The 23,942-nt window shown below is 40.6% G+C and overlaps 1 protein-coding gene across 4 annotated transcripts in view; it reads right to left on the bottom strand.

Moving 5' to 3' along the window:
• The window catches only part of PREX2 (phosphatidylinositol-3,4,5-trisphosphate dependent Rac exchange factor 2), a 110,807-nt gene that overhangs the window by 66,947 nt on the left and 19,918 nt on the right, over nucleotides 1-23,942 (bottom strand). For all 4 annotated transcript variants that reach the window (XM_081204332.1, XM_081204333.1, XM_081204330.1 and 1 more), the window contains exons 2-5: nucleotides 2,054-2,125; nucleotides 1,846-1,968; nucleotides 967-1,071; nucleotides 455-556 (exon numbers count right to left, since the gene is read on the bottom strand). In XM_081204332.1, coding sequence (XP_081060458.1) covers nucleotides 455-556; nucleotides 967-1,071; nucleotides 1,846-1,968; nucleotides 2,054-2,125 — 402 coding nt within the window. The remainder of the gene's footprint in view (nucleotides 1-454; nucleotides 557-966; nucleotides 1,072-1,845; nucleotides 1,969-2,053; nucleotides 2,126-23,942) is intronic.

Raw genomic sequence — 23,942 nt, 5'->3', positions numbered from 1 at the left:
GGGTTTCTCCTGAGCAGTCTTCTCTAATCTGGTACCCTCCAGATATTTGGGACTTCAACCTTCATCAGCCACAGCCAATCTGTCACAGATGTTGTCAACTCTCCCAGTCCAAGCACGGAACCTGTCAGTCACAAAGCAGTTCCTCGCAGCGGCACTACTCTCTCCAACATTCCCCCAGTTAGGGACAAAGATGCGAACTGCTAGAATGATCCCAATGTTGCTTGCCTGCTAGAGTTTCACACTTGTTCTTTATATCCCTTCACCTAAAGGATTCTGCAGGCATAACATGGAAAAATGGATCAGATCCAAAAGTAAACTTCTATCAAGCAGAATAGGGGGAAATGTGAAATGATAAGTCTCATTTGCTTCAGGAAAGGGATTGTCATTACTGAACATCAAACAGAATTTAACAAAGAATATGTTTTCAGTTTCACTAAGCAACAAAAAGGCATACCTTCAGAAGAAGTGGATACTTGCATATTCTCTGGATTGGTGTTACTAAATAACCTTCCAATGGTACATCAGTATTCTTCCGTCCTCCTAACAACATGCAGTTCTAGAAAGGAATTGAAACACTTAATTCTTTTGGAATTAACTTCTCCATTGTCAATATTATGCTCCCGGATTATGCTCCTGGATTTTATGAAATGTATATCACCCTCAGAATCTTTGAGTTAAAGTGTAGATATGTTATTAATACTAAGGTGGTGATGCTGACGTCCAAAGGCAGTCTACAAATACTAGATGATGGAGAAAAATGCCAGGGCAGGAGGGGTTGATTGTTTCCATGAACTTTATTGGAGTCACCTGGTTGGTGACAAAATGGACCTTTGGTCTGACCTACCAGGGCTCTTTGATTCTTTCTGCCCTTAAAACAGGCAAATATTTCGCTTTTGACAATAACTTATCAATTTATCAGTTTAAACAAAAGACTTAGATACAGAATACAAATAAATATTAGCTTACCAGTAGAAAAGCCCGTACTGTTCTTATTTTGTTAAGCTCAAGCAGAAGTTTTTGTGCCTTCTCATGGTTACTACAGTATTCATCATAGATCCGAAATTTGTCTTTCTGTGGGGGGCAATTTTATATTAGTCATTTCGTCCCCAGGTTTGCTTTTTAACTTTTTGATTAAACATTTTTTAAAAGGCTTAAGTAACATATATAAAACAGATAACTGAACTCAATTAGATAAGTAAGTAAATAAAACTATAAAATACAAACACATTACGCCCAATACTGGAAAACTAACCACAGACAAAACCAGAGAGGAAGAACTAGTACTCATTTCCATTTAAGTGTCAGCTTCATAGTTCAGTTCAAGTAGTTTTTGTGCTCTCTCACTGATTCTAAACCCAGTGCACCGTGAATACTAGATGTAACTGCAAAACTGCATTTTTGGCAGAATTACAAGGTAACACTTCATGCCAAAGAATGCATCGCACAGACTGCCACTCATTTCCACAGTAAATGTGCTTTTTGCACATGTAAGCACATGTAAAATGCTTTTTGCACCTGACTGAAAAAGTTTTAATCTATTTTTTTTTAATGTGGTAAATCATTATAACTGACTCCAGCAGTGTATGCTAAAGGGTACCTTGATGGGGGGAAACGCAGTGCGTCGTGCTATCTACAAAATGAACACTGAAACTGTAAGGCTTTCCTTTTTCGCTGTGACTCTGGCTTCCAAGTGTCCTGAAAAGACCTTTAATTATGCAATCAAGTCTGTTTTTGTCCTCAGTGTGAAGTGTACATGAGCTACCATGCCAGAATTCTTTTTTTAAGCTGAGCTGAGGAAGAGAAAATCAATTAAATATGAAGCTTATATTATTAAAGTTGACATACAAAGTGAAGAAAGCAGGCTCCCACTTCTTGTTGGGCATTGGGTTCAGGATTTAGACATTCTTCAATACTAGACAGGAAGTCCTTGTGCGCTTCAAGAATATCTTCAATGTTTGAGAACAATGTCTGTAAACAAGAAGCCCAGAGAATGAATGAATGAGCGAATAGAAATAAAGTACAATAAATAAAATGAGAGTAAATAACAACTAACCTTAACTGTTTCTTCCGTAACATTTTTATCAATCTTGGAAAAAGCCCATTGCATTATTCTGTGAAGGAATGCCTTGAGAGAGGGAGAAAAATAAAGATAAAGAAACTGCCCAGGCACTGAAAAGCTTTAAGGCAAAGAAGTATTGTTTTGAGATCCAGTGTCGTTTAGTGGCTAGAGTGTCAGACTAGGGCCTGGGAGACCAGGGTTCAAAATCCCACTTGGCCATGAGGTTCACTGGGTGGCCTTGGGTTAATCACTGCCTCTCAGCCTAACCTACCTCACAGGGTTGTTCTGGGGATTAAATGAAAAGGGAGGGAAAAGGTATACTACCTTGAGCTGCTTGGATAAAAACATGGGATAAAAATACAGTACAGTGGTACCTCGGGTTAAGTACTTAATTCATTCCAGAGGTCCGTACAGTGGTGCCCCGCAAGACGAATGCCTCGCAAGACGGAAAACTCGCTAGACGAAAGAGTTTTCCGTATTGGAGGTGCTTCGCAAAACGAATTTCCTATGGGCTTGCTTCGCAAGACGACAATGTCTTGCGAGTTCCTGCTGGTTTTTTTTCCTTCTCCCCCCCCCCTTTTCTAAGCCGCTAAGCAGCTTATCAGCTGATCCAATCAGCAGATAAGCCACTAAAAGCCGCTAATAGCGCTAATCCGCTAATCCTTCAATGGGCTTGCTTCGCAAGACGGAAAAACCGCTAGACGAAGAGAATCACAGAACGGATTCTTTTCGTCTTGCGAGGCACCACTGTACTTAACCTGAAACTGTTCTTAACCCGAAGCACCACTTTAGCTAATGGGGCCTCCTGCTGCTGCGCCACCGGAGCACGATTTCTGTTCTCATCCTGAAGCAAAGTTCTTAACCTGAAGCACTATTTCTGGGTTAGCAGAGTCTGTAACCTGAAGCATATGTAACCTGAAGCGTATGTAACCCGAGGTACCACTGTAAGTAAATAAGTAAATAACCATGTTAGTCTATAGCAGCAAAAATATGTTTAAAAAATAAATAAAACATATTATTATAATTCACTTTGTACTACCGACAGCAATATCAAATTATATTATTGCTGTCAGTAGTACAAAGTGAACTGAGAAGGTGGCACACTACGCCACTGATTACAGTAAAGTTAACAAGATGAGAACTGAAGAATACAAATGCATGTCTCAAGAGTGTTTCAAACACGAATATAATAATTTATTGGCAAAACATGGTAATAGGGGGAAACCATGTATTAAAAGGGGGGGTAATGAACTGTAATGTGATAAATGGAAGGCTGAAGCTACCCTCAGTCACGTACAGACACTTTTTCCATAGCATAAGCACCAAGTGAGATTTTCTCCCAAATAAACATGACTTGTATTAGAACGTTAAGCATACGGACCGTTTTCTTATCCAGTTGTGGCTAGGCAGCAATGGTTGCGGTAGCTTCCACAATCTCATTACTCTTTTGTTACCCTGGTGTCCCAGGCTTCCAGACAACAGTTTCATAATCACACACCCTTGAGTGGGGGACAACGACACACAATTGTTCAAGTCTCACCTCCAAGTATTTTATGCATGATGTGGAAAAAAGTAGGAAAACAGAAGCCAAACTATGTATATATGTTGTAAGGGACAGCCTAGTCAGGGGTGAGGAACTTCAGGCCAGCAAACCAAACACATCCCTGGACCATGGGGCTCTCTCCAAGCCACACATCTCAGTGGTTTTATTTCACTGCCTCCTTGAGTGTTTTAACTTGGCTGGAATATGCCCTTGATCTCTGACTCTTGCTTGCTGAACAGAGTATAGAAAGTAAGCTACTTAACAAAGGTAGAATTTTAACTTATGAGACCCTTAGGCTGAAGAAGGTTCCTCACACTTGGCCTAGTCAGCCACAAAAGTGCTCACAACAGGTGCTCACACAGAGCAGACATCTGCTATGAGGCACCAACAGAAGATATGCATTTGTGCAGTACAAACATGGCCTCTGTTTGCATGACTTTACAACATCAGGTAGGAACACTGACAGCCAGATGCTGAATATTGAAATCAACCAATATCTGAAATTGATGGTCTAGATAACCGTACTAGGGACACAGTTGATATTTAAACCAGCAATGTCGCTGGAATCCTAAAGAGCATATTTTTCATATCTCTGTATGCCTTTTATGATATATACCATACTTATCTTCTAAGACAGTTAAGATGTATACTATATCATAAATTAGGAACAAGACAGAATAAGTAGATAGCTTTAGCAGCATGACAAATGTGGAAGAGCTTACAGGAGCCCTATCAATTTATGAGAGGTGCCTGGGGCATCAATGATGGAAAGGTGCAATACAGACACATACTTCCTAACTGTTAATCATCTTCTCTTATGTGGCCAGAACATTTTCTCTCTCCCTCTCTCTGGTTTGTGCCTGTTGTCCTTCATCACAGTTTTTATAAGAGACCATCTTATTCTACAACAGAGGTTTTCATACAGTGGAAGTGTGGTAGGTGACTGCTTCCTTCTCCTACAACATAATAATATTATTGGCTTGTATTCTGAGAAACACAAGAAGGGAAATCATGGAAGGGCCTTTCCTCCCCACCCCCTTGCAGTCACGATGCCTTATGAGGAACGGCTAAGGGAGCTGGGCATGTTTAGCCTGGAGAAGAGGAGGTTAAGGGGTGATATGATAGCCATGTTCAAATATATAAAAGGATGTCATATAGAGGAGGGAGAAAGGTTGTTTTCTGCTGCTCTTCCAGAGAAGCGGACACGGAGCAATGGATCCAAACTACAAGAAAGAAGCTTCCACCTAAACATTAGGAAGAACTTCCTGACAGTAAGAACTGTTCGACAGTGGAATTTGCTGCCAAGGAGTGTGGTGGAGTCTCCTTCTTTGGAGGTCTTTAAGCAGAGGCTTGACAACCATATGTCAGGAGTGCTCTGATGGTGTTTCCTGCTTGGCAGGGGGTTGGACTCGATGGCCCTTGTGGTCTCTTCCAACTCTATGATTCTATGATTCTATGATTCTATGACCAGTGCCCTCCCCCAAAATCCACTTCAGGGGGTCAGGGCATGGGGAACAGGACATGGTAGTTCCTGAGAGGGGGTGGAATGCGTAACCCTTGTTCATTTCACGCTATTATTAATTTTTATGAAAACATAAAATATTCTTGCTCTATTAGTTCAACATGTTTACAAAACATCTGCCTGTGTAGATGCTCAATGCTTATTTTTCCAAATATGTTAGGGTGCAGTCCTAAATTATATTTTCTATTTGTTGTAACCCACCCTGGGACCTCATAGTGAAGGTGTGTGATAAATCATATAAACAAGCAAGCAAATAATAAAATGGGGCTGGGGGCTGACTGTGGTTGATCTGCCTCATCTAGTGGCCTGCCCGGTTCTCTCCAGCAGGACAGTGAAGATGGAACAACACTCTTGTGCTCTTCTTTCTCCCTCCATTGTTTTAAAAATTACAAATTTCCCTTCCATTAAAACTACACCAGCTCCGGGGGGCTAGAAAGACATACCCTCTGATCTACCCTAACAAATCCCACTTTTCAAGGATCAAGGCAAGGATCATGGAAGTTTCAACACTGGCAGAGAGGGGCATCTGACATCAGAACTCCCTGTTCAAGGCTGGTGTTGTTTTTGCTGTCAGAGAAGGATTCAATGGGAGGGAGGTCCTTGGGGGAAAGCCCTCTCAAAGACCATAGGATTAGAGGGCTAATTTAAATAAAAGTTTGTAAGTAAACAAGCTTTACTTTTAGAATCAACTGCTTTATTTAACCTACATTTCTGACACTAATTTATAGATGCCGAAATACATAAACATTTGGGCTTAGCAACAGATTTACATAAATTACCAGTGCCATATTCATTACTTTGAAGCCCCACCTTAAATTGTGGCAGCCTACCTTTAAGTCACTGAAGCTTGTGCTATAGGATACAGTATTCACATTATTCTAATCTCTTCTGCCTGCTTCCAGCTAATTTCAGTTTTGGAAGACAATTAAAGATAGCACTATAAATGATTGTACTGAGAGCACAAACAACCCAATTGTAATGCTATTTGCATCCTTCAAAAACAAAGAAGCTTATTTTTATGCCCTGCCCCCTGATTAAAGGGTTATTACTGGTATTATGGATCATTCAAAAAAAATAACTTTTCCTGAAACTAAAGTCAGATGAAGCAAATTACATCCCCATGTTGCTAACAAATATGTTCATCAGCCCCAGACAGTAGAAACATTGACCCTGCTCCACTGAATTGAAATTTCAGCCTTCATGACATAGGAAAACGGCCAAGTAAACAGCTATTTTCGTGGAGGAGGGTCAAGATATTAAATGATATGCATGAAATTTCATATATAGCTATATAATCCCTAGTGTAGTAAGATAAGACCTTTGGAGCAGGCATTTTCAAAAATCTGCCCTAGGTAAAGGTAAAGGGACCCCTGACCATTAGGTCCAGTCATGGACGACTCTGGGGTTGCGGCACTCATCTCACTTTATTGGCCGAGGGAGCCGGAGTACAGCTTCTGGGTCATGTGGCTGGCATGACTAAGCCGCTTCTGGTGAACCAGAGCAGCACACGGAAATGCCGTTTACCTTTCCACCAGAGTGGTACCTACTTATCTACTTGAACTTTGACGTGCTTTTGAACTGCTAGGTTGGCAGGAGCAGGGACCTAGCAACGGGGGCTCACCCCGTCGTGGGGATTTGAACCGCCGACCTTCTGATTGACAAGTCCTAGGCTCTGTAGTTTAACCCACAGTGCAACCCACGTCCCAATGAACCGCCCTAGTAAAGCAGTAATTGTTCCTTGATAATTTTCCTGCTTGGCAGGGGGTTGGACTCGATGGCCCTTGTGGTCTCTTCCAACTCTATGATTCTAATCTATGAATTTGTCACCCCCCTCCATGATGGCACCTGGGATGGCCCGCCCCCCCTTTCCTACGCCCCTGTGACCAAGTACATATTTTTGACTTTTACATTTTTTCTCTCTCTTATTTCAACAAAGCTTTGGAAATGTAGTTACTTTCTTTATTCTCGTAATGCTTTTAATGAAAAGTTAAAGACTAAATTTAGATAAATAGGCATATATTCATATTATATTCAAAACCCTATCTGTGTTCCTTGAATCATTTGGATGTCAGTTGTGTTACTAACCCATCAGGCAGTATAAATATTTGTATAGAATCTTAATTTGTGTTTAATAGCTTTGATGCATGTTAGATGCAAAGCATATACATACAAAATACTATTGAGAGAACTGATGCACTTCCCTCTGTTTCTGCATATAACACATACTTTTTCAGACAGTTCTTACAGAAGAACTGGAAAATGACTCCTCATTTAGTTCTTCTTCCTATGTCAATTAACCTGTGCCAGCAACAGAGACAGAAGCCAATCATGCTGCTATTTGATACTGAACAAAAAGACTCTCTTCTCAGTAAGTCACCAGCTGGATGAACACCTGTTTCCCCTACTTGGCTGGAGTGCTGATGGCACTAAAAGAAATAAACAACCCACCATCCCAGAACAGAACTACAGAATGCTTCTATTTTTAAAGAAAACTTCTAAAAGTTCTAAAGCGAAGACTGCGAACCTGCTCCTCAAGGCCCACATCCATCCATTGGTCTCATTTAGGGTTATCATACATCTGGATTTTCCTGGATATGTCTGGGATTCCAATGGTGGATTCTGGGGGGAAATTATTCAAATGTCCAGATTTTTAACCCCCCCCCCCAAAAAAAAGCTCAGCAACTTTCTGTGCTATTCCTTGAAATATGGCAACCCTAGTAATTTCATACTACAATGGTACCTCAGGTTAAGAACTTAATTCGTTCCGGAGGTCCGTTCTTAACCTGAAACTGTTCTTAACCTGAAGCACCACTTTAGCTAATGGGGCCTCCCGCTGCTGCCGCGCCGCCAGAGCACGATTTCTGTTCTCATCCTGAAGCAAAGTTCTTAACCCAAGGTACTATTTCTGGGTTAGCGGAGTCTGTAACCTGAAGTGTATGTAACCCAATGTAGCACTGTATTGTCAAGGAAGCAGGAGGAAAGCAGAGAGGGTGGTAAAGAGAGAGAGAAATTGAGTGCTCATCCACTTTTGGTGCATACTCTGTCCATTGCTGACATAACCCTCCCCCAAAAGATTGCCCTCAATAGAATGTGGCCCCAACCAGAAAAAAAGATTCCCCACTCTTGTTCCTCTTCAAGCATCCTTCCCATTGCACCCCCAAACAGCAATCTATTTCAATTCCATAGGAGAGAAAAGTCCTTTTCTAATATAACACATAAAGAAGGCTGATCGCTGAAGAATTGATGCTTTTGAATTATGGTGCTGGAGGAGACTCTTGAGAGTCCCATGGACTGCAAGAAGCTCAAACCTATCCATTCTGAAGGAAATCAGCCCTGAGTGCTCACTGGAAGGACAGATCCTGAAGCTGAGACTCCAATACTTTGGCCACCTCATGAGAAGAGAAGACTCCCTGGAAAAGACCCTGATGTTGGGAAAGATGGAGGGCACAAGGAGAAGGGGACGACAGAGGACGAGATGGTTGGACAGTGTTCTCGAAGCTACCAGCATGAGTTTGACTAAACTGCGGGAGGCAGTGGAAGACAGGAGTGCCTGGCGTGCTCTGGTCCATGGGGTCACGAAGAGTCGGACACGACTAAATGGCTAAACAACAATATAACACATACATCATGCTATAATCCAGATTGTTGTGGGGCATGTTGATTACAGTTGTGTCTAACACATTTGAACCAACTGTTCCTGGGGTTGAACTGCACCTGGAGTTGTTTCCTGCTACTCAGTCATATTTTATCCTGATTTGCTTCTGATTAACTTGTCAGAGAAAGTTCTAAAACAACTCCTCTCCAGAGTTTGGCAGTTTCCTTTGCAAATTATCATTGCAAATACTGTATAACTCTTAACATGGCAACACACACAAACTCCCATTGAAGCACGTTTTATGACATTTAAGAGCCTGGCTATAGCTAACAGAATTTTAATGTATTTTGATTGCCTGCCAAATTTGATAATTCCAGTGTGATAGTTTGTACATTTTCTGCTGTCTGATATCAGCTTATGTTGATGGTTGTGTCTATAAAGTAGACGCCTGTTCTAAAATGCTTCAGGAAAGCTTTAAGAGAAGGGGGCTATTCAAATTGTGATATAGCTGTAATTTCATATGGTGCTTCCAAAAATACTAATTAAGTACTCTTCCATTGTCTCCTGAGACAGGCAGTTGCCAACCACCACTTCAGTACCTCTGTACTTTCATTCTATTGAAATAATTGTAAACCTTATCATTACAACTTTCTTATACTATTCAGATTTTTTCAGAATATATTTATAAAAAGAAATAAAGAATCAAGATTCCATGAACCAAGAGAGTTCAAGATCCATTTTTCATCCAGTTTTCATGGAAATCCAAGATATCAGCAGAACAGAGAGAAGGGGAGGAAGGGAGGAAAGAAGTAACAGACAAAACTGGTTAAATATTGTTTTACAGAAATTTTAAAGGGTTGATGTTTTTATTATGTTTTGATATGTTGTAAGCTACCCAGAGTAGCTGGGGAAACCCAGCCAGATGGGTGGGGTATAAATAATAAAATTGTTGTTGTTTATTAAAATCCTGCGTTTTGCTTAAACCACCTGGATGAATGCTAGAACTACTTTTTTAACTCTCTCTCTCTCTCTATTGGCTTGCTCAAAATTACAGCCTTGGATAATCCTCATTTTCTTGTGCAATGTAATTCCTTCTGGGACACAATATCCATTTTATTTTATTTCTAAACAGTTTACAATTAAAGACATCCTGCCTATGTTTTGCATCTGCCGGTAAGAAAAATAAATCTTGTACTGTATTCTGCACACCTGGATGAATTTTAAAAACAGCTTATTTTTAAAATATCCCTATATTTATAGTGATTTATGAAAAGCAACAACCTTAGATAATCCACATTTTATTTTCAACTAATTCCTCGCGAACAGCTCAAAATGAAAAGGTGATTCCATGCTGTGCCTTTTCAGAGAGCAGCTTCCACAGGGAAATATATGTTACTGAGATGCTTTGGCTTTTCCAGATATATGGTAAATAATCTAGGATAAGAGGTGGGAATGCTGCCAGCTTCTCAGTTAAAACCTTTTCATAAGTGTGCTTGTTTGCCTGGGTGAAGGATGGAGTGATGGAGGGGAGACACAGAAAAATGTGACTTTTGCATGGCTGGAATGCAGCCCAATGTACAAAGGTAACAGCCATATTCATTTATCTGCCCACTTTTTCCTCTGCCCTCACCCACCAGTGGCATGCAGGCCCCAGAAGACTGTTTGCAAGGAAATGTGGACCTTAGGTTGAAAAAGCTCTCTCACCTGCCACCTCGCACTACATGAATCTGCCTAAATTATAAGGCCGCCTTCTTGAGAAAAGGCATACCCAGTTCTAGCAATCTGCGTATGGAATGCTTTCCCTCCAGTTTTTCCTTGTGTCAAATCCCAAGACTTTCTATTCCCAGGTGAATACTTTTTCACTTAGCTGTGCTTTTTATCATGTTTATTAGATCCATTTTGCTGCTACTGCTGTTTTATCCTGCATTGCTGCTTTTTATGTAATTGTTGAGGTTTGATTCCTAATACTGGCCTGGCTTAAAGAGGTGGGGAAATTCCACAAATGTACACTCCTAGTTAGTTATACAACAAAACTCTGGTTTATCTCACTCAGTGGCACAATATTTCATTCATTACCCACCGAGAGCCCAAGACAGCTCACTCTCCACCTCCATAATCACCACACTGTCAGCTGTGTAGCTGTATGCAGTGTAAGTAACTGAATTTGCTCACAGTTTTGTTTTGTTTTTTGTCTGGGAGCACAGAATGTGTCCACGTATTGCTCCTGCTCTTTCTGATAGGTATTGTGAGGTCACGGAAGTGGGATGACCCATTTCTTTCTGAGACACAGCAAGACTTGTCCAACCATATAAAGAAAAATATCTTACCCCAAACACATTTGCCAGCTGTTAACTGCAAACCTTAAAGACACATTTCTTTCCCTGTTATTCTTAAGGAACAGACAAAAAGGAAGCAAACATAATTTCCTGGCTGTAAAAAAAAAAAGGAGTTCACCCTGAGAACAAAGGAGGGTGGAGACCTCAACACGCTTTTTGTTCCTATGAAACAGATTTAAATGGTCGCAAACCCCTGGACTGACAATACGCTGCTTCTGAGAACTGAGCTTCTATCTGATTACCGTGAGATACACAATCTTAGCAGATAAATGGAATAAAGAAATCTCACGTTGAGATGCAGAAACAAGGCCAAAATTTATCTCCATAGGAGTACAATAGCATTAGAACAGCTTCTTGGATGAAGAGTGCATTAGCAGTATGAAACTGCATGTGTGTTTCAGTGAAGACTGTTACTTAAAAGAGACAACAACTGGCTGCAGGGTAAAGTGCAGTCTCTTCCCTCAAAAGCTATTTTTTAGAGAGAACAATATATGCCTGAAAAATTCTGATGGTTTTTTGGTATTACTATGCGGATGCCATTTTAATACACAGGTGCTAATGGCCAGATATTGGTCAGAGTAACTTTCTGCCACATTTATGTCCAATCAGAATTGTCAACATTAACTTAGTCTGCTATCCCCACTCACAACAGCTGTTTTCACTGAGATAGACAGATGTTGGCACCAGAAATTTCTAATGCCCTTTTAAGGGTCAAGCTAGATGTTACCTTGGAAAACATGTTGTTGCAACCCCATATTTGTGGGTAGGAACACGGCCACATGCAGAGGAGGATTGGTCATCAGGAAGGAGTATGGGAAGGTGGGTCTACCCCAGGCAAACCCAACCTGCTTCATGTGGACTCACTTCTGGTTTTGGAAACTGGCTAGGGAAAAATATTCAAATCTGCTCGGATGAGAAACATTTGCAAAGGAGAATCAGTAGGAAAAATGATTTCCCCCTCCAAGCGCCCTATATTAGCATTATGATGAAGAAATGGGTATGTTTCTTTCATAACATCTAGTCTGGTGCTGATGAGTATTACAGACTAAACAGAAATGTTGCAGGTAAGGTTTAGGACCCCACCTGATGTAGCATTTGGTGCTTATACCAAAACTGTTTTGAACAGAACAGTAAGCACATTTAGGTGGAGACGGACCCAAATAAATATGGGAAACTGCTTTTTAGGAAGTCAGATTATTTGTCCATCAAGTCTACTATTTTCTACTCTTGGCTGGTAGGGGCTTTTTGGGGTATCAAGTCCCAGGGAAGTCACATGGATAGCCACTTTCAATGTGAGTAAGTGCATTCTCACAATCACTTCAAAATGTCTATAGCACCACAAAAATGACACACAATATTTCATTTGACTCATATGACATCACAGTCAGGAGACATTGATTTGGTTGATCCGCTCTTACAGAAAAGAATGACAAGGCAATGAACAAAGCTTGATCTTTTTTTTTTTAATAAATTTTTATTGCTTTTTTCCAGGGTAAAAGAAAGGTATATCATCCATAGCACATCAAAAGCAGTTTTACAGAAAAGAAAAGAAGTTATAAGAGAAAAAAGAGAAAAGATTCACATTTTTCACATCCATTTTCATGATCGATCAGACTTCCTCACGTCCCCCATCCCCTGTTTTCTTTACAATAAAAATAAACAGCAAATTAATACCTTATTTCATATGTTTTTGTGTTTTCCTTTAGTTATATAGTCCACAATTTATACATTTCGAAATCTTAACTTAATTTTCAACATTTACCAAATTCAATACTGAAGCATGTTTTTCCAGAACATTTAGCAAATTCTCAACATTCATATAGCTTATAATATTTTTGTAAATAGTCCTTAAATTTCTTCCAGTCCTCTTCCACGGCGTCTTCTCCCAGGTCTCGGATTCTGGCTGTCATTTCAGCTAATTCCATATAGTCCATCAGCTGCAAGTGCCATTCTTCCAGCGTGGGTAACTCCTGTGCCTTCCAGTGTTTAGCTATAAGAATTCTTGCTGCTGTGGTTGCATATAGAAAGAAAGTTCTATCTTTTTTTAACACTCTCTGGCCCACAATGCCCAGGAGGAAGGCCTCTGGTTTCTTGTGAAAGGTGTATTTAAACACCTTTTTCAACTCGTTATAGATCATTTCCCAGAAGGCCTTCACCCTCGGGCATGCCCACCAGAGGTGAAAAAAGGTTCCCTCAGCTTCCTTACATTTCCAACATTTATTGTCAGACAAATGATATATCTTTGCAAGTTTGACTGGGGTCATGTACCACCTGTATACCATTTTCATGATGTTTTCCTTTAAGGCAGTACATGCCGTAAATTTCATACCGGTGGTCCATAACCTTTCCCAGTCTTCAGACATAATGTTGTACCCGATGTCTTGTGCCCATTTTATCATAGCTGATTTAACTATCTCATCTTGGGTGTTCCACTTAAGCAGCAAATTATACATTCTTGAAAGCACTTTCGTCTTAGGTTCAAGTAATTCTGTCTCTAATTTTGATTTTTCCACCTGGAAACCAATTTTTTTGTCTTTTTTAAAAGTCTCTAAAATTTGGGCATAATGAAACCAATCTCGCACCTTTCCTTTCAGTTTTTCGAAACTCTGCAACCTCCAAGTGTCACCATCTCTTTCAATTATCTCACAATATTTCAACCAGCCAGTCTCCATATTACGGAATTTTACGGCCTTAGCCTCTACCGGTGATAACCACCTCGGAGTCTTACTTTCGAATAAGTCTTTGTATTTAGTCCAGACAATAAGTAGAGCTTTCCTGACAATATGGTTTTTAAACAGTTTATGAGACTTTGCCTTGTCGTACCAGAGATATGCATGCCAACCAAAAGCATTGCTATGCCCTTCCAGATCTAGGACATCAGTGTTTTCTAACAAAAACCAATCTTTCAACCAGCAGAGGGATGCAGCTTCATAGTACAGTCTTAGGTCCGGCAGGGCAAACCCCCCTCTTTCCTTTGCATCTGTTAATATTTTAAATTTTATTCGGGGCTTTTTGCCCTGCCAGACAAACTTCGCAATGTCCCTCTGCCACTTTCCAAAACATTCCACTCTGTCCACGATCTGAAGGGTTTGAAACAGAAACAACATTCTTGGCAATACATTCATTTTGACTGCAGCTATTCTGCCCGACAAGGTAAGTCTCAGTCTCGACCATGTTTCTAAATCCTTTTTGATTTCCGACCAACATTTTTCATAATTATCTTTAAACAAATTCAAATTTCTCCCAGTCAGGTTAACCCCCAGGTATTTCACTTTTGGAACAACATTTAATTCTGTTTCCTTCTGAAACCCATCTATTTCTGAAGGTGTCAAGTTTTTAGCCAAAACCTTGGTTTTTTGTTTGTTCAGCTTAAATCCCGCCACCCGACCAAATTCAGAAATTAGTTCTAAGGCTCTTTTTGTACTAGCTTCTGGCTCCTGTAATGTCAAAACCAGGTCATCTGCAAAGGCCTTCAATTTGTATTGTTTTTCCCCGACCTGTATTCCTTCCACCCGCTGGTCCTTCCTAATCATATTCAGCAACACCTCCAGGACAGAAATAAATAACAAGGGTGATAAGGGGCACCCCTGTCGTGTCCCTTTTTCAATTTTAAACTCCTCAGTCACCACGTTGTTTACTATCAATTTAGCTTTTTGCTCTGAATAGATTGCTTCAATACCATTTTGGAACGCCCTTCCCACTCCCATCCCTTCCAAATTTTTCTTCATAAATTTCCAAGATATGTTATCAAAGGCTTTCTCGGCATCTATAAATATCAAAGCTGCCTTCGTGTTCAGATTTGTCTGTAATAACTCCAAAACATCAATGATATTCCTAGTGTTGTCAGACATATGCCTGCCAGGGAGAAAGCCTGCTTGGTCTTTATGAATTACTTCATTCAAGACTTTTTTCAATCTGTTTGCCAAAATGTTAGTAAAAATTTTGTAATCCACATTTAGGAGTGAGATAGGGCGATAATTCCTGAGTTGAGTCTTTTCAGATTCCAATTTAGGAATCAAGGTGATGAATGCCTCTTTCCACGATTCGGGTGCCCCCTTTCCTTCCATAATTTGGTTACATACCTCCATTAATGGCTGAACCAAATATTCCTTCAATGTCTTGTAGTATTTGGAGGTAAGCCCATCTGGACCTGGAGATTTGCCTAATTGCATGTTCTGAATGGCACTTTCAATCTCCTGTTGTGTTATTTTGTAATTCAGGGCTGTTTGCTTGTCTTGTGTTAATTTTTGGAGGCCATAACTTCCTAGAAAATTATCTATCTCAGTCTCCACTTGGGGTCCTTGAGTAAACAATTTTCTAAAATATCTCTGGAAGCACTTTCTAATATCTTCTGGTTTCTGAATACATTCTCCCTCAACCTCTAGATTGGTAACAAAGTTCAACTTTTGTCTCTTTTTCAGCTGCCATGCCAGCAGCTTCCCACATTTATTTGCCGATTCGAATGATCTTTGTTTCATTTGTTTAATTTTCCATTCAACTTCTTGATTTATCAATTTTGCATATTGTGCTTGATGGAATTTTATTTCTCTTAAAACTTCTTTTGATTTTGGGTTTAGTCTCAACTTTTTCTCGCCATCTCTTATCTTCTCCAAGATCTTATCCTTTTTACCATTCCAGAGTTTTTTCTTGATAGAGTTCTGCTGTATCAGAAATCCTCTCATCACAGCTTTACTTGCGTCCCAGATTGTTTTCTTTTCCACCAAAGTATTCAAATTTATTTCGAAGTAATCTTTCAGCGTTTTTTGGGCCTTCTTCACAATCTCCTGATCTCTAAACAAATAGTCATTCATTCTCCATCTGAAGGATCCAGCTGGTGCCAGTCTTAAATCTATTTTCAAGGCGTTGTGGTCAGAGCAAGTTTTAGGGCAGATCTCGACTTTTTTTGTCTTAGGTGCCAGTCCTCTAGATGTCCAAATCTGGTCGATTCTTGTCCACGAAAGATGGGCCTCAGAGAAAAAAGTTCCCTCTTTACCTAGAGGGTTCTTTGTTCTCCAGATGTCAATCAAGTCCATATTGTCTGTAAGTTCAAAAAAAGTCTTTGGGAGTCTGCCATCTTTGGTCAAGTTCTGATTTTGAGACTTATCCATATGTGTGGAGACAACTCCATTCATATCACCCATCAGGATGATGTTAGTATAGTCAATATAGTCCAACATTGTCTCATGTAGCTTCTTATAAAATTCCGATTTCCCATCGTTTGGTGCATAAATTCCTACAATCAAAAATTTCTCTCCTTGTGCTTGAATTTCAATCGCCAAAATTCTTCCTTGTTCATCTTTAAAGATCAATTTTGGTGCTAGAGTCTCCTTTGCATAAATCACTACTCCTCTTTTTTTTACCTTATCTGATGAGATAAATTCTTGGCCTAGTCTCTTGTTAATTAGTACTCTCCTATGGAGCCTAGTCACATGCGTTTCTTGAAGGCAAATAATGTCTAATTGTTCTTTTCTCAAAATATGAAAAATCTTTTTCCTTCTTTCGGGAGAATTTGCGCCATTAATGTTCCAACTGAGAAGCTGTAGAGACATCTTGGACTAATTATTTACCTGCTGGGGTGTCTCCTTTTTCGTTTTTGTCTGGAGGTGGAACCGGATTCAATCCAGGCGGAGGAGGTGGCCAGGCACCTGCTATTCCTTTCCGAAGGTCTTCCCCGTGGTCGTTTAGGAACTTTTCTTGCTCCTCTGCTGTTCTGATTCTTACCCTCACCCCTTTCAAGGTAAAAGATAATCCTTGAGGGAATTCCCACCTGTATGGGATTGTGTTGTTTCTCAGTAAGCTTGCTAGGTCTTTATATGTGGCTCTTAAGTCCAGAAGTTGTTTTGGTATATCTCTAAAAATTTCTGCCTTTTTTCCCTGGATCACCAATGGATTTTTAAAATGCAAGCCGAGTATGGTTTCTTTTTCTTGCCTAGATCTGAAAATGATCAGGCAATCTCTTGGTTTATCCTTCTTAGCCACTCTTCCTAGTCTGAAAGCGGTGACAATTTTAAAGTCTTTTTCCTCTGCCACACCCCAGAATTTGGATAATTCTGTTGTCAAAAATCCAATCAAATCCTCCTTTTCTGATTCTGGAATGTTTCTAATTCTGAGGTTATTTTCCCTATTTTTCAGCTCTGCAAGGGACAGGTACACTTGTTGTTCAGTCACCTGTCTACTCAGTGGTCTGACTTCGCCTCTTAATTCCTCTATCCTCTTTTTATTTTCGTCTGCTTTTGTATTTGCTTCCTGTGCCAGTTTCCGATTTTCTGTTGCAGTCTTTTCAATATTATCTATGGCCTGAGAGTTTTTAGAAACTTGGTCTGTCAATTTGTTAATTGAGGCTGTTACCTGGTCAAGTTTAGCAGCTTGTTCATCAAACCTAAGTGCTTGTTCATCCGCTTTCTTGTTCAGTGCTGCCAACTGCTCCAATATTTCTTTAGATACAGAGTCTATCCCTCCAGCAGCCATCTCTCCAAGAGTAGGCTGTATAGCTTGTCCTTCCTGCAGGCCTGTCACAATTGGGACAGATGATCTGCGTGGCTGCACAGGCAGAGTTAATTGCAAAAGTTCAGTTTGTTTTGCTTTTTTTCTTTCTGCAGCCCTTGTTTTTGCTGTGCCACTCATTCCACAGCTGTCCCAGTATCAAGGTCAAATTGTAAATCCCATGGGAAAATTAATTCCAGAAAAAATAAACATCCGGGCAGGAAAATTCCAAGACTAGTAGCAGTTCTCAGATACTATTAAATCCACAATCCAGCAGGGGGAGCTCCCTGAAAATTAGGGAGAAGGATAGGAAATTTCCACCAAAAGTTCCCTTTACACACAAAAGAAAAATATTATCCAAAACAAGGGGGGGAGCCCCTCTCCTTAAGCTTAAACTGCAGAGAATAAAAGTTCTTTACCAAGGTGCTTGCAACAGTTCCTTTTCCCGGTTACAAAGTAGCCCAATGTTACTTCTAACTTTGTCTACAGTTACTGCAGACCGATGTTACTTGTATCCAGTCAGACCGAGAACAGGGTTTCAAAAATTTGTAATCCACAAGGTAAAAGAAAGAGGAACATAAATTTGTCACTTATAAAACTGTTATGTCCTTTCTTTAACTTTTAATCAATCAAGGTCGAATTTGCAGATAAATTCCAACTCTTTTAAGATTCCTTTCAGCGCTTCAGCTTTAAAGGGGCTTTGCTCAATACTTTAAACAGAGCCGGGAGACTGACTTCCTTTTTAGCGTCTCCCGCTTTCAGCCAAATTTCTCCAAATTTAGTTCGTACAAAGCTTCAAATTTCCTACTCACGAGTAAGTTGTTTCAGTTCGATTGTTGAAGGAAGAAAGGTCAGCGCTGATCAGCAGCAGCCGCGCGGCTTCACTTCCGCGGAAAGAGCGATGGATCCACAGCACCGCTACCCCCTTCACGTTCCGAAACCCCTTACGGGGTCCCTTCTGCGTTTCGGAGGTCGCTCCTGGTGCCCGCCGAATCCCACGGCCACTGGCTCACTCTACCAGTGGTTTTTCTTCATGGGTCGTCGCTGTGCCGCAGCGCACGACCCTTTTCCGCGGAGCCCCTCTTCAGCAACTGAAGAGGACCGCCATTGCTGAGCGCGCCGCCTCCGGAAGTGTGAACAAAGCTTGATCAATGCCAAAGCAATAGGTTAATTCTTTTAACAGAATGTGAAGCTGCATAATGCACATGCCATTGACTTAATTAATATCAAGCTAGGTTTTTATATATATCCCATCTTAAGCCATCTGTGAAAATAAGTATTTCATATCTATTTAGATGCAAGCTGGTAGCCAAACAAAAAGTGTTCAGGGATTTCAACCGTGCTGTATGGGCACTTGCAATATAATACATAGCTCTGAATTACTGTAAGAAATAATTGCTACCTGGTTCAAATATCATAATGGTTTTTCCATGCACAAGTTCATGCCAAAGCATGTTTTCAATACATATGGTTTTAAAATTATTGTAATGCATGTAGCGCAGAAAAAAATTCCCTGCAATACATGGAATGTCAAGAGTCATTGATAAATCATAGTCGTCATGCTCTGTATTGATGCCATGAGAGAGGATGGTGACCGTTCCAGTCCCTTGGCAAAGAAAAGATTTGCTCGGGGGTGTTTCTTCTCTTTGAACTACTGTATATTGTGAGCACAAAATTAAATTTTCTACTGAAATATTTTGCATACATTTTATCACATTTTATTTCTCTCTATAGAAACTTTGCTTGCAATCCTACTGTCAGGATGCTGTTGTCAGCTCCCAGCTGGCTGCCCAGGAAAGTATAAAGACAAGGAAAAGTTTCTTACTGTCCTTTTTATTTCTATATTTACAGAGAGAGGCTATAGAATAAGGTTATCAGACATCCCCGTTTCCCGGGGACAGTTCCCGGATTTACAAATCAGTCCCCTGACAAAATCCATCTATTTAGTAGGAAGTTGAAAAGCGTCCCCAGATTCATTGTAAATTTTTTGGTAACCTTACTATAGAACCCAGCCTCTTGGATAATGGTGTTGTCCAAAGTGAATCTCTACCCCCACCCGGTCTCTCCCACTTCCTTATTCATCACTTCTACCAGTGCTGCTAAGTGCCCTCTGTCTTTGAGCACTTTGCTCTCCTAATTTAAGGCACGCTGGGTTCTGAGAGATTGGAATGCTTTCTAATGGCACCATGGCAGCCAGCTGCTCCGGTTCTGCCTGCTCCTCCTCTCCCGTTATTTCCCCTTTTCCCTTCATCTGCCTCTGAGCTGTGATCTCCCGCAAACCACTGTTGTAAATCTATAGTGTCTTCCTCTTCCTACTTCCTGGGAGGGTCAGGATAGGGAGGTGGTCTCCACCATTCCTCCTCTGCCCAGTCCCTGACATCTATACCCACTTACCTGATAGTAAGCCCCACAGATCTCAATGGGCCTTTTGAGTAGACGAGTATAGGATTGTGCTGTTTGTTATCCTTAAACTAAATTGCCTTAAGTACAAAAAATATTTTTCATAATGAATTTGGTAATTAATAAAATCTCAATAACTACTGTTTAATACTTGCTTTATGATTGAGATGAACTTTTGATTGTTAGAGATGCATTCTAGTCCTTTAACAGTCACTCAGTAATGGCTCTTATTCATGTGTGAATAAGAAAATATTTCTCCTTGTGCCTTCTCTGGTGTGTTGTAAACAGCTCTCCCATCATGCCATATTTTAGATCCCACATACTTTAGATCCCAGTCCTATATATATACATGGAACCCATTCATTTCAGTGGAACTCATTTCTATGCAATGGATCTTTAAAAGTGCATGGTTAGTTTTGCAAATTCAGCATGGTTATTTAATTTTGTATAGTAGAAGTGGCAGTGCAATGCCAGTTGAGAGGAAGGGAAAGAGAGAGATTCCAATTAGCGAAAAAATGATGAAAGCTTCATTGAATCTTGTGTACAAATTGTTCTGCATACCTCTAGTGAGTAACTGTATCATGGCCAATATGCTTAGCTAGGATGGAAATATTGCACTTTAGTCTGAATGATTCAGCACTTTTTCTTTTTCTCTCACCAATTATCTTCATACTCTGGCAAACTGATTAAAATTCTTGTACAACCATGAAATGTTTAACCAAATTTGGAACAATTATTCAGCAAGTCTTTTTGAATATCAAGTACCGTATCAGTCTTAAATTGAAGAAGACTTGTGCCCAATCTAGAGGTTTGTGCACTCTCAGATGTACAGACAGACCTCTTTCGTGCCCAGGTTTGGGAGGGAGGGGGCACCCAATTAACATTTGTATTTGTTTGCATGCATGAATGGGGTTCAGTTATCAATGGAAATGAAAGGCTTATGGCTGACAGAATAGCTTGTATGCCTCCATAAGCAATTTCTGAACATTAGCCTATATTTCTCCTCTCTTTTTAGCTGAGTCTTCAGCAGCAGCAAGCAGCTTTCCTTTAAATGTTGCTACCCTACTAACTTGATAATCTCTGTTTCTTGCAAAATTTGTATCAAGGCTTCCCCACCCCATCTTTGTTTTAATTCCCTATTGGCATTTGAATCAGTACCTTGAGCTATGATAACAAAGCATGCAAGTGACACAGAAATAAATGTGGTTGGTTTATGGCTTTTCATATGGGATTGGGGGGGGCAACTCCCATCTCTTGCGGGGCCGCAATTAGTGCCAGCACCGTCCGTAAAGAGTTTGGGTGTAATCTTCGACACCTTCTATGGAGGTGCAGATTGCAGCTATAACAAAGGCAGCATTTTTTCATCTCTGCCAAGCTAAGCAGTTGGCTCCTTACCTCTCTCACCCTGACCTAGCCATGCCTGGTACGTCCCACAAAGGACTTACGGTCTTCAAATAAAAACATCTTGGAGATCCTGGGCCACAGGGAGGTTAGGCTAGCCTCAAACAGAGCCAGGGCTTTTTCAGCCGTGGCCCTGATCTGGTGTAACTCTCCGTCACAAGAGACTAGGGCCCTGCGGGACTTGACATCTTTCGACAGGGCCTGCAAGACAGAGCTGCTCCACCAGGCCTTTGGCCAAGGCACAGTCTGACCCCCTCCTTCTGTAATCCTCACAGAACTCTAGCCAATGGTTGCCATTGTTTTGATTCTGATTTTAGACTGAATTGATTTTAGAATGTATTTAATTAATTGACTGTGATTTTATGTAAACTGTGCTATTTTTACTGTTGTTAGCCGCTCTGAGCCCGGCTTTGGCTGGGGAGGGCGGGATATAAATAATTTATTATTATTACTATTACTATTATTATTATTATTATTACTTTTTTATTTAATTATTAGTAACTAATAGTTTTCATATTTTCCTTTAGACTATTCGGACCATGTAAATCACTGATAGGCAGTGAAACTCCAGCATGATCCTATTTGACCTCAAAGATATATAAATGTAATTAACCTGTTTGAGTATCTTGAATTTGCCACACAGCAGATAAGAAGAGATGGAGAGGCCACAAAAGAGCCTCGGTGGACTAGATACAGCCATTGGCAGGCATCAACATTATTTGTCACTCACCCGCTTACCAGGAATGAGTGTCCCTTATCTACTGGCAAGAAACCTCACTGCCTCAGTGTAACAGCCTTTCTCCAACACAGCAGATAAGAAAAAAGACAGGTAGCATTTCTCACTGTTTCTTATTCAAGCTTCAGCTGAAGTGAGGCAGAACCCTGCCTCTCCCTCCAGCCCTCTGTGTTTACTAGAGGTTGTGAGGGAGAGGTGGGGCCTTCTCTCACTTGCAGAAAGTTTTGGAAGAGGACCGTTGGAGAAATGGCCAGCTGTTTCTGTCCTTCTCCAAAACTTCTTCCAAGACCGCAGCTCTCACTTCATCATTCGGGATTTGCTAGAATGCTGAAGCAAATAGAGAACTTTGGAGAAGGAAAGTTGCTATTAAGTAAAAGTCAGGAACAGTGTTGCCTCTTTCTTGAAACCTATAGCAAATACAGAAGCCTAGAAGGTGAGGTGAGGTCTTGCGAGAAGCTTTGGAGGACAGAAACAGTAGAAAAAACTGCTGTTTCTGTCCTCTTCTGACTTGTGGGAAACTTTGGCAAAGGATAGACGCAGCAGACATTTCTCGAAATGTCCCGAAAACTTGTTCATATAGTTCATTGGTTTTAACATCTGAAAACAGCCAATGAGTGTCTAACCTGGTAACTTGTGTGCATCATGTTTTCTATTTTGTTTTGACTCATTCATTTTCTTACATTTTGTAACAGCTTAGGACTGAGGTTTGAGCTACTTTAACTTGTGCCTTGACTTAGCTTCCCAGCATTGCTAAGAACACTGCCAAAAGGTAGCCTCCACATTGCTGTGCTAAAGATTTTAAAGAGCAGTGTGCTCTGCTTCCTACATTACACTAAAGTAGAGGCACAAGTTCTCCTTTCACTTGTAAATCAATTCTCAAAGGGGGTGCTATTATTGGGAACAAGGGAGCTCTATGGTGCTTGTTAGACTTGGACAAGAGCTGTTCTTTTCTTCTCTGTCCAGTTGTCTGTCAGGAAAGGAGGCCAGTGTCTCTAAGCCAGCCTCTAGCAGCTGTCCAAACACTACTACTTGCAAGTAGTGCATGGAATCTCTTAGTGTGTATACATGCAAATTGCCACAAAGGAGCAGCCAGCTACTCATGGGTTTCTCTACTTATACAAAGGTGGTTGTCCTTGCTAGCACTGGGGAATGTTGCTTTTGCTTCCCCGGAAATCCTATCAGTAGAATCTGGAAGATCACAATGATTATGTTATTGCTTACAAGTGCACTGTTATTGTATACACCAGTGGTTCTCAAACCTTTTGCAGTATTGATACACCTCACATTAAACAAAACTTCTGAAGAATGCTTGCAGAAAAATCTTTTAAAAAGCAAGCAAGGGAAAGCAAGCAAGGGAAAGCCAACCAGACTGCAGCTTTTAAAAGAGCAACTTTGAAAAATGTTGCTGATCTGATTTCTCCTAATGGGAGAAGCCTTTATTTTGTTTGTCATTCTTAACGCTATAGCTCTTATCAGAGAGAGTTCTTATCTCTCAGGCAGTGTTAAATGAGCAGTATATTTACCCATTGCCACCAGCCCAATGAAAGGTGCTAAGAGGGGGATGTGGAATTCCCATGACATATGTTTGAACAACACATTTAACCCAGTAGTGGCACATGCAGGGCGGCAATATTTACCTACAGCAAGTCACTGCTAGTTCCTGAGAGGGAGAGGGCGAGCCAGAAGATTGGCTCTGATGCTGAGCCCACATCCAGTTTCCCACAGCTTTGCTCCTCTTGGTAACTGGCAGTAACTTGCACCATTGCAAAGCCAGGTAAGCAAGGCCATGCTGCCCAGCCAGGCATTACTGATTTAACCCTTGGAAAGTGTGGTGAATGAAGTAAAGAAGGAGAAGGGATTTCCAGGA

This window comes from Podarcis bocagei, assembly GCF_964188305.1.
Source record: "Podarcis bocagei genome assembly, chromosome: 8".
Classification (NCBI taxonomy): domain Eukaryota; kingdom Metazoa; phylum Chordata; class Lepidosauria; order Squamata; family Lacertidae; genus Podarcis; species Podarcis bocagei.
The sequence above is the reverse complement of the archived record's forward strand: the minus strand, read 5'-3'. Positions and strand labels throughout refer to the sequence as shown.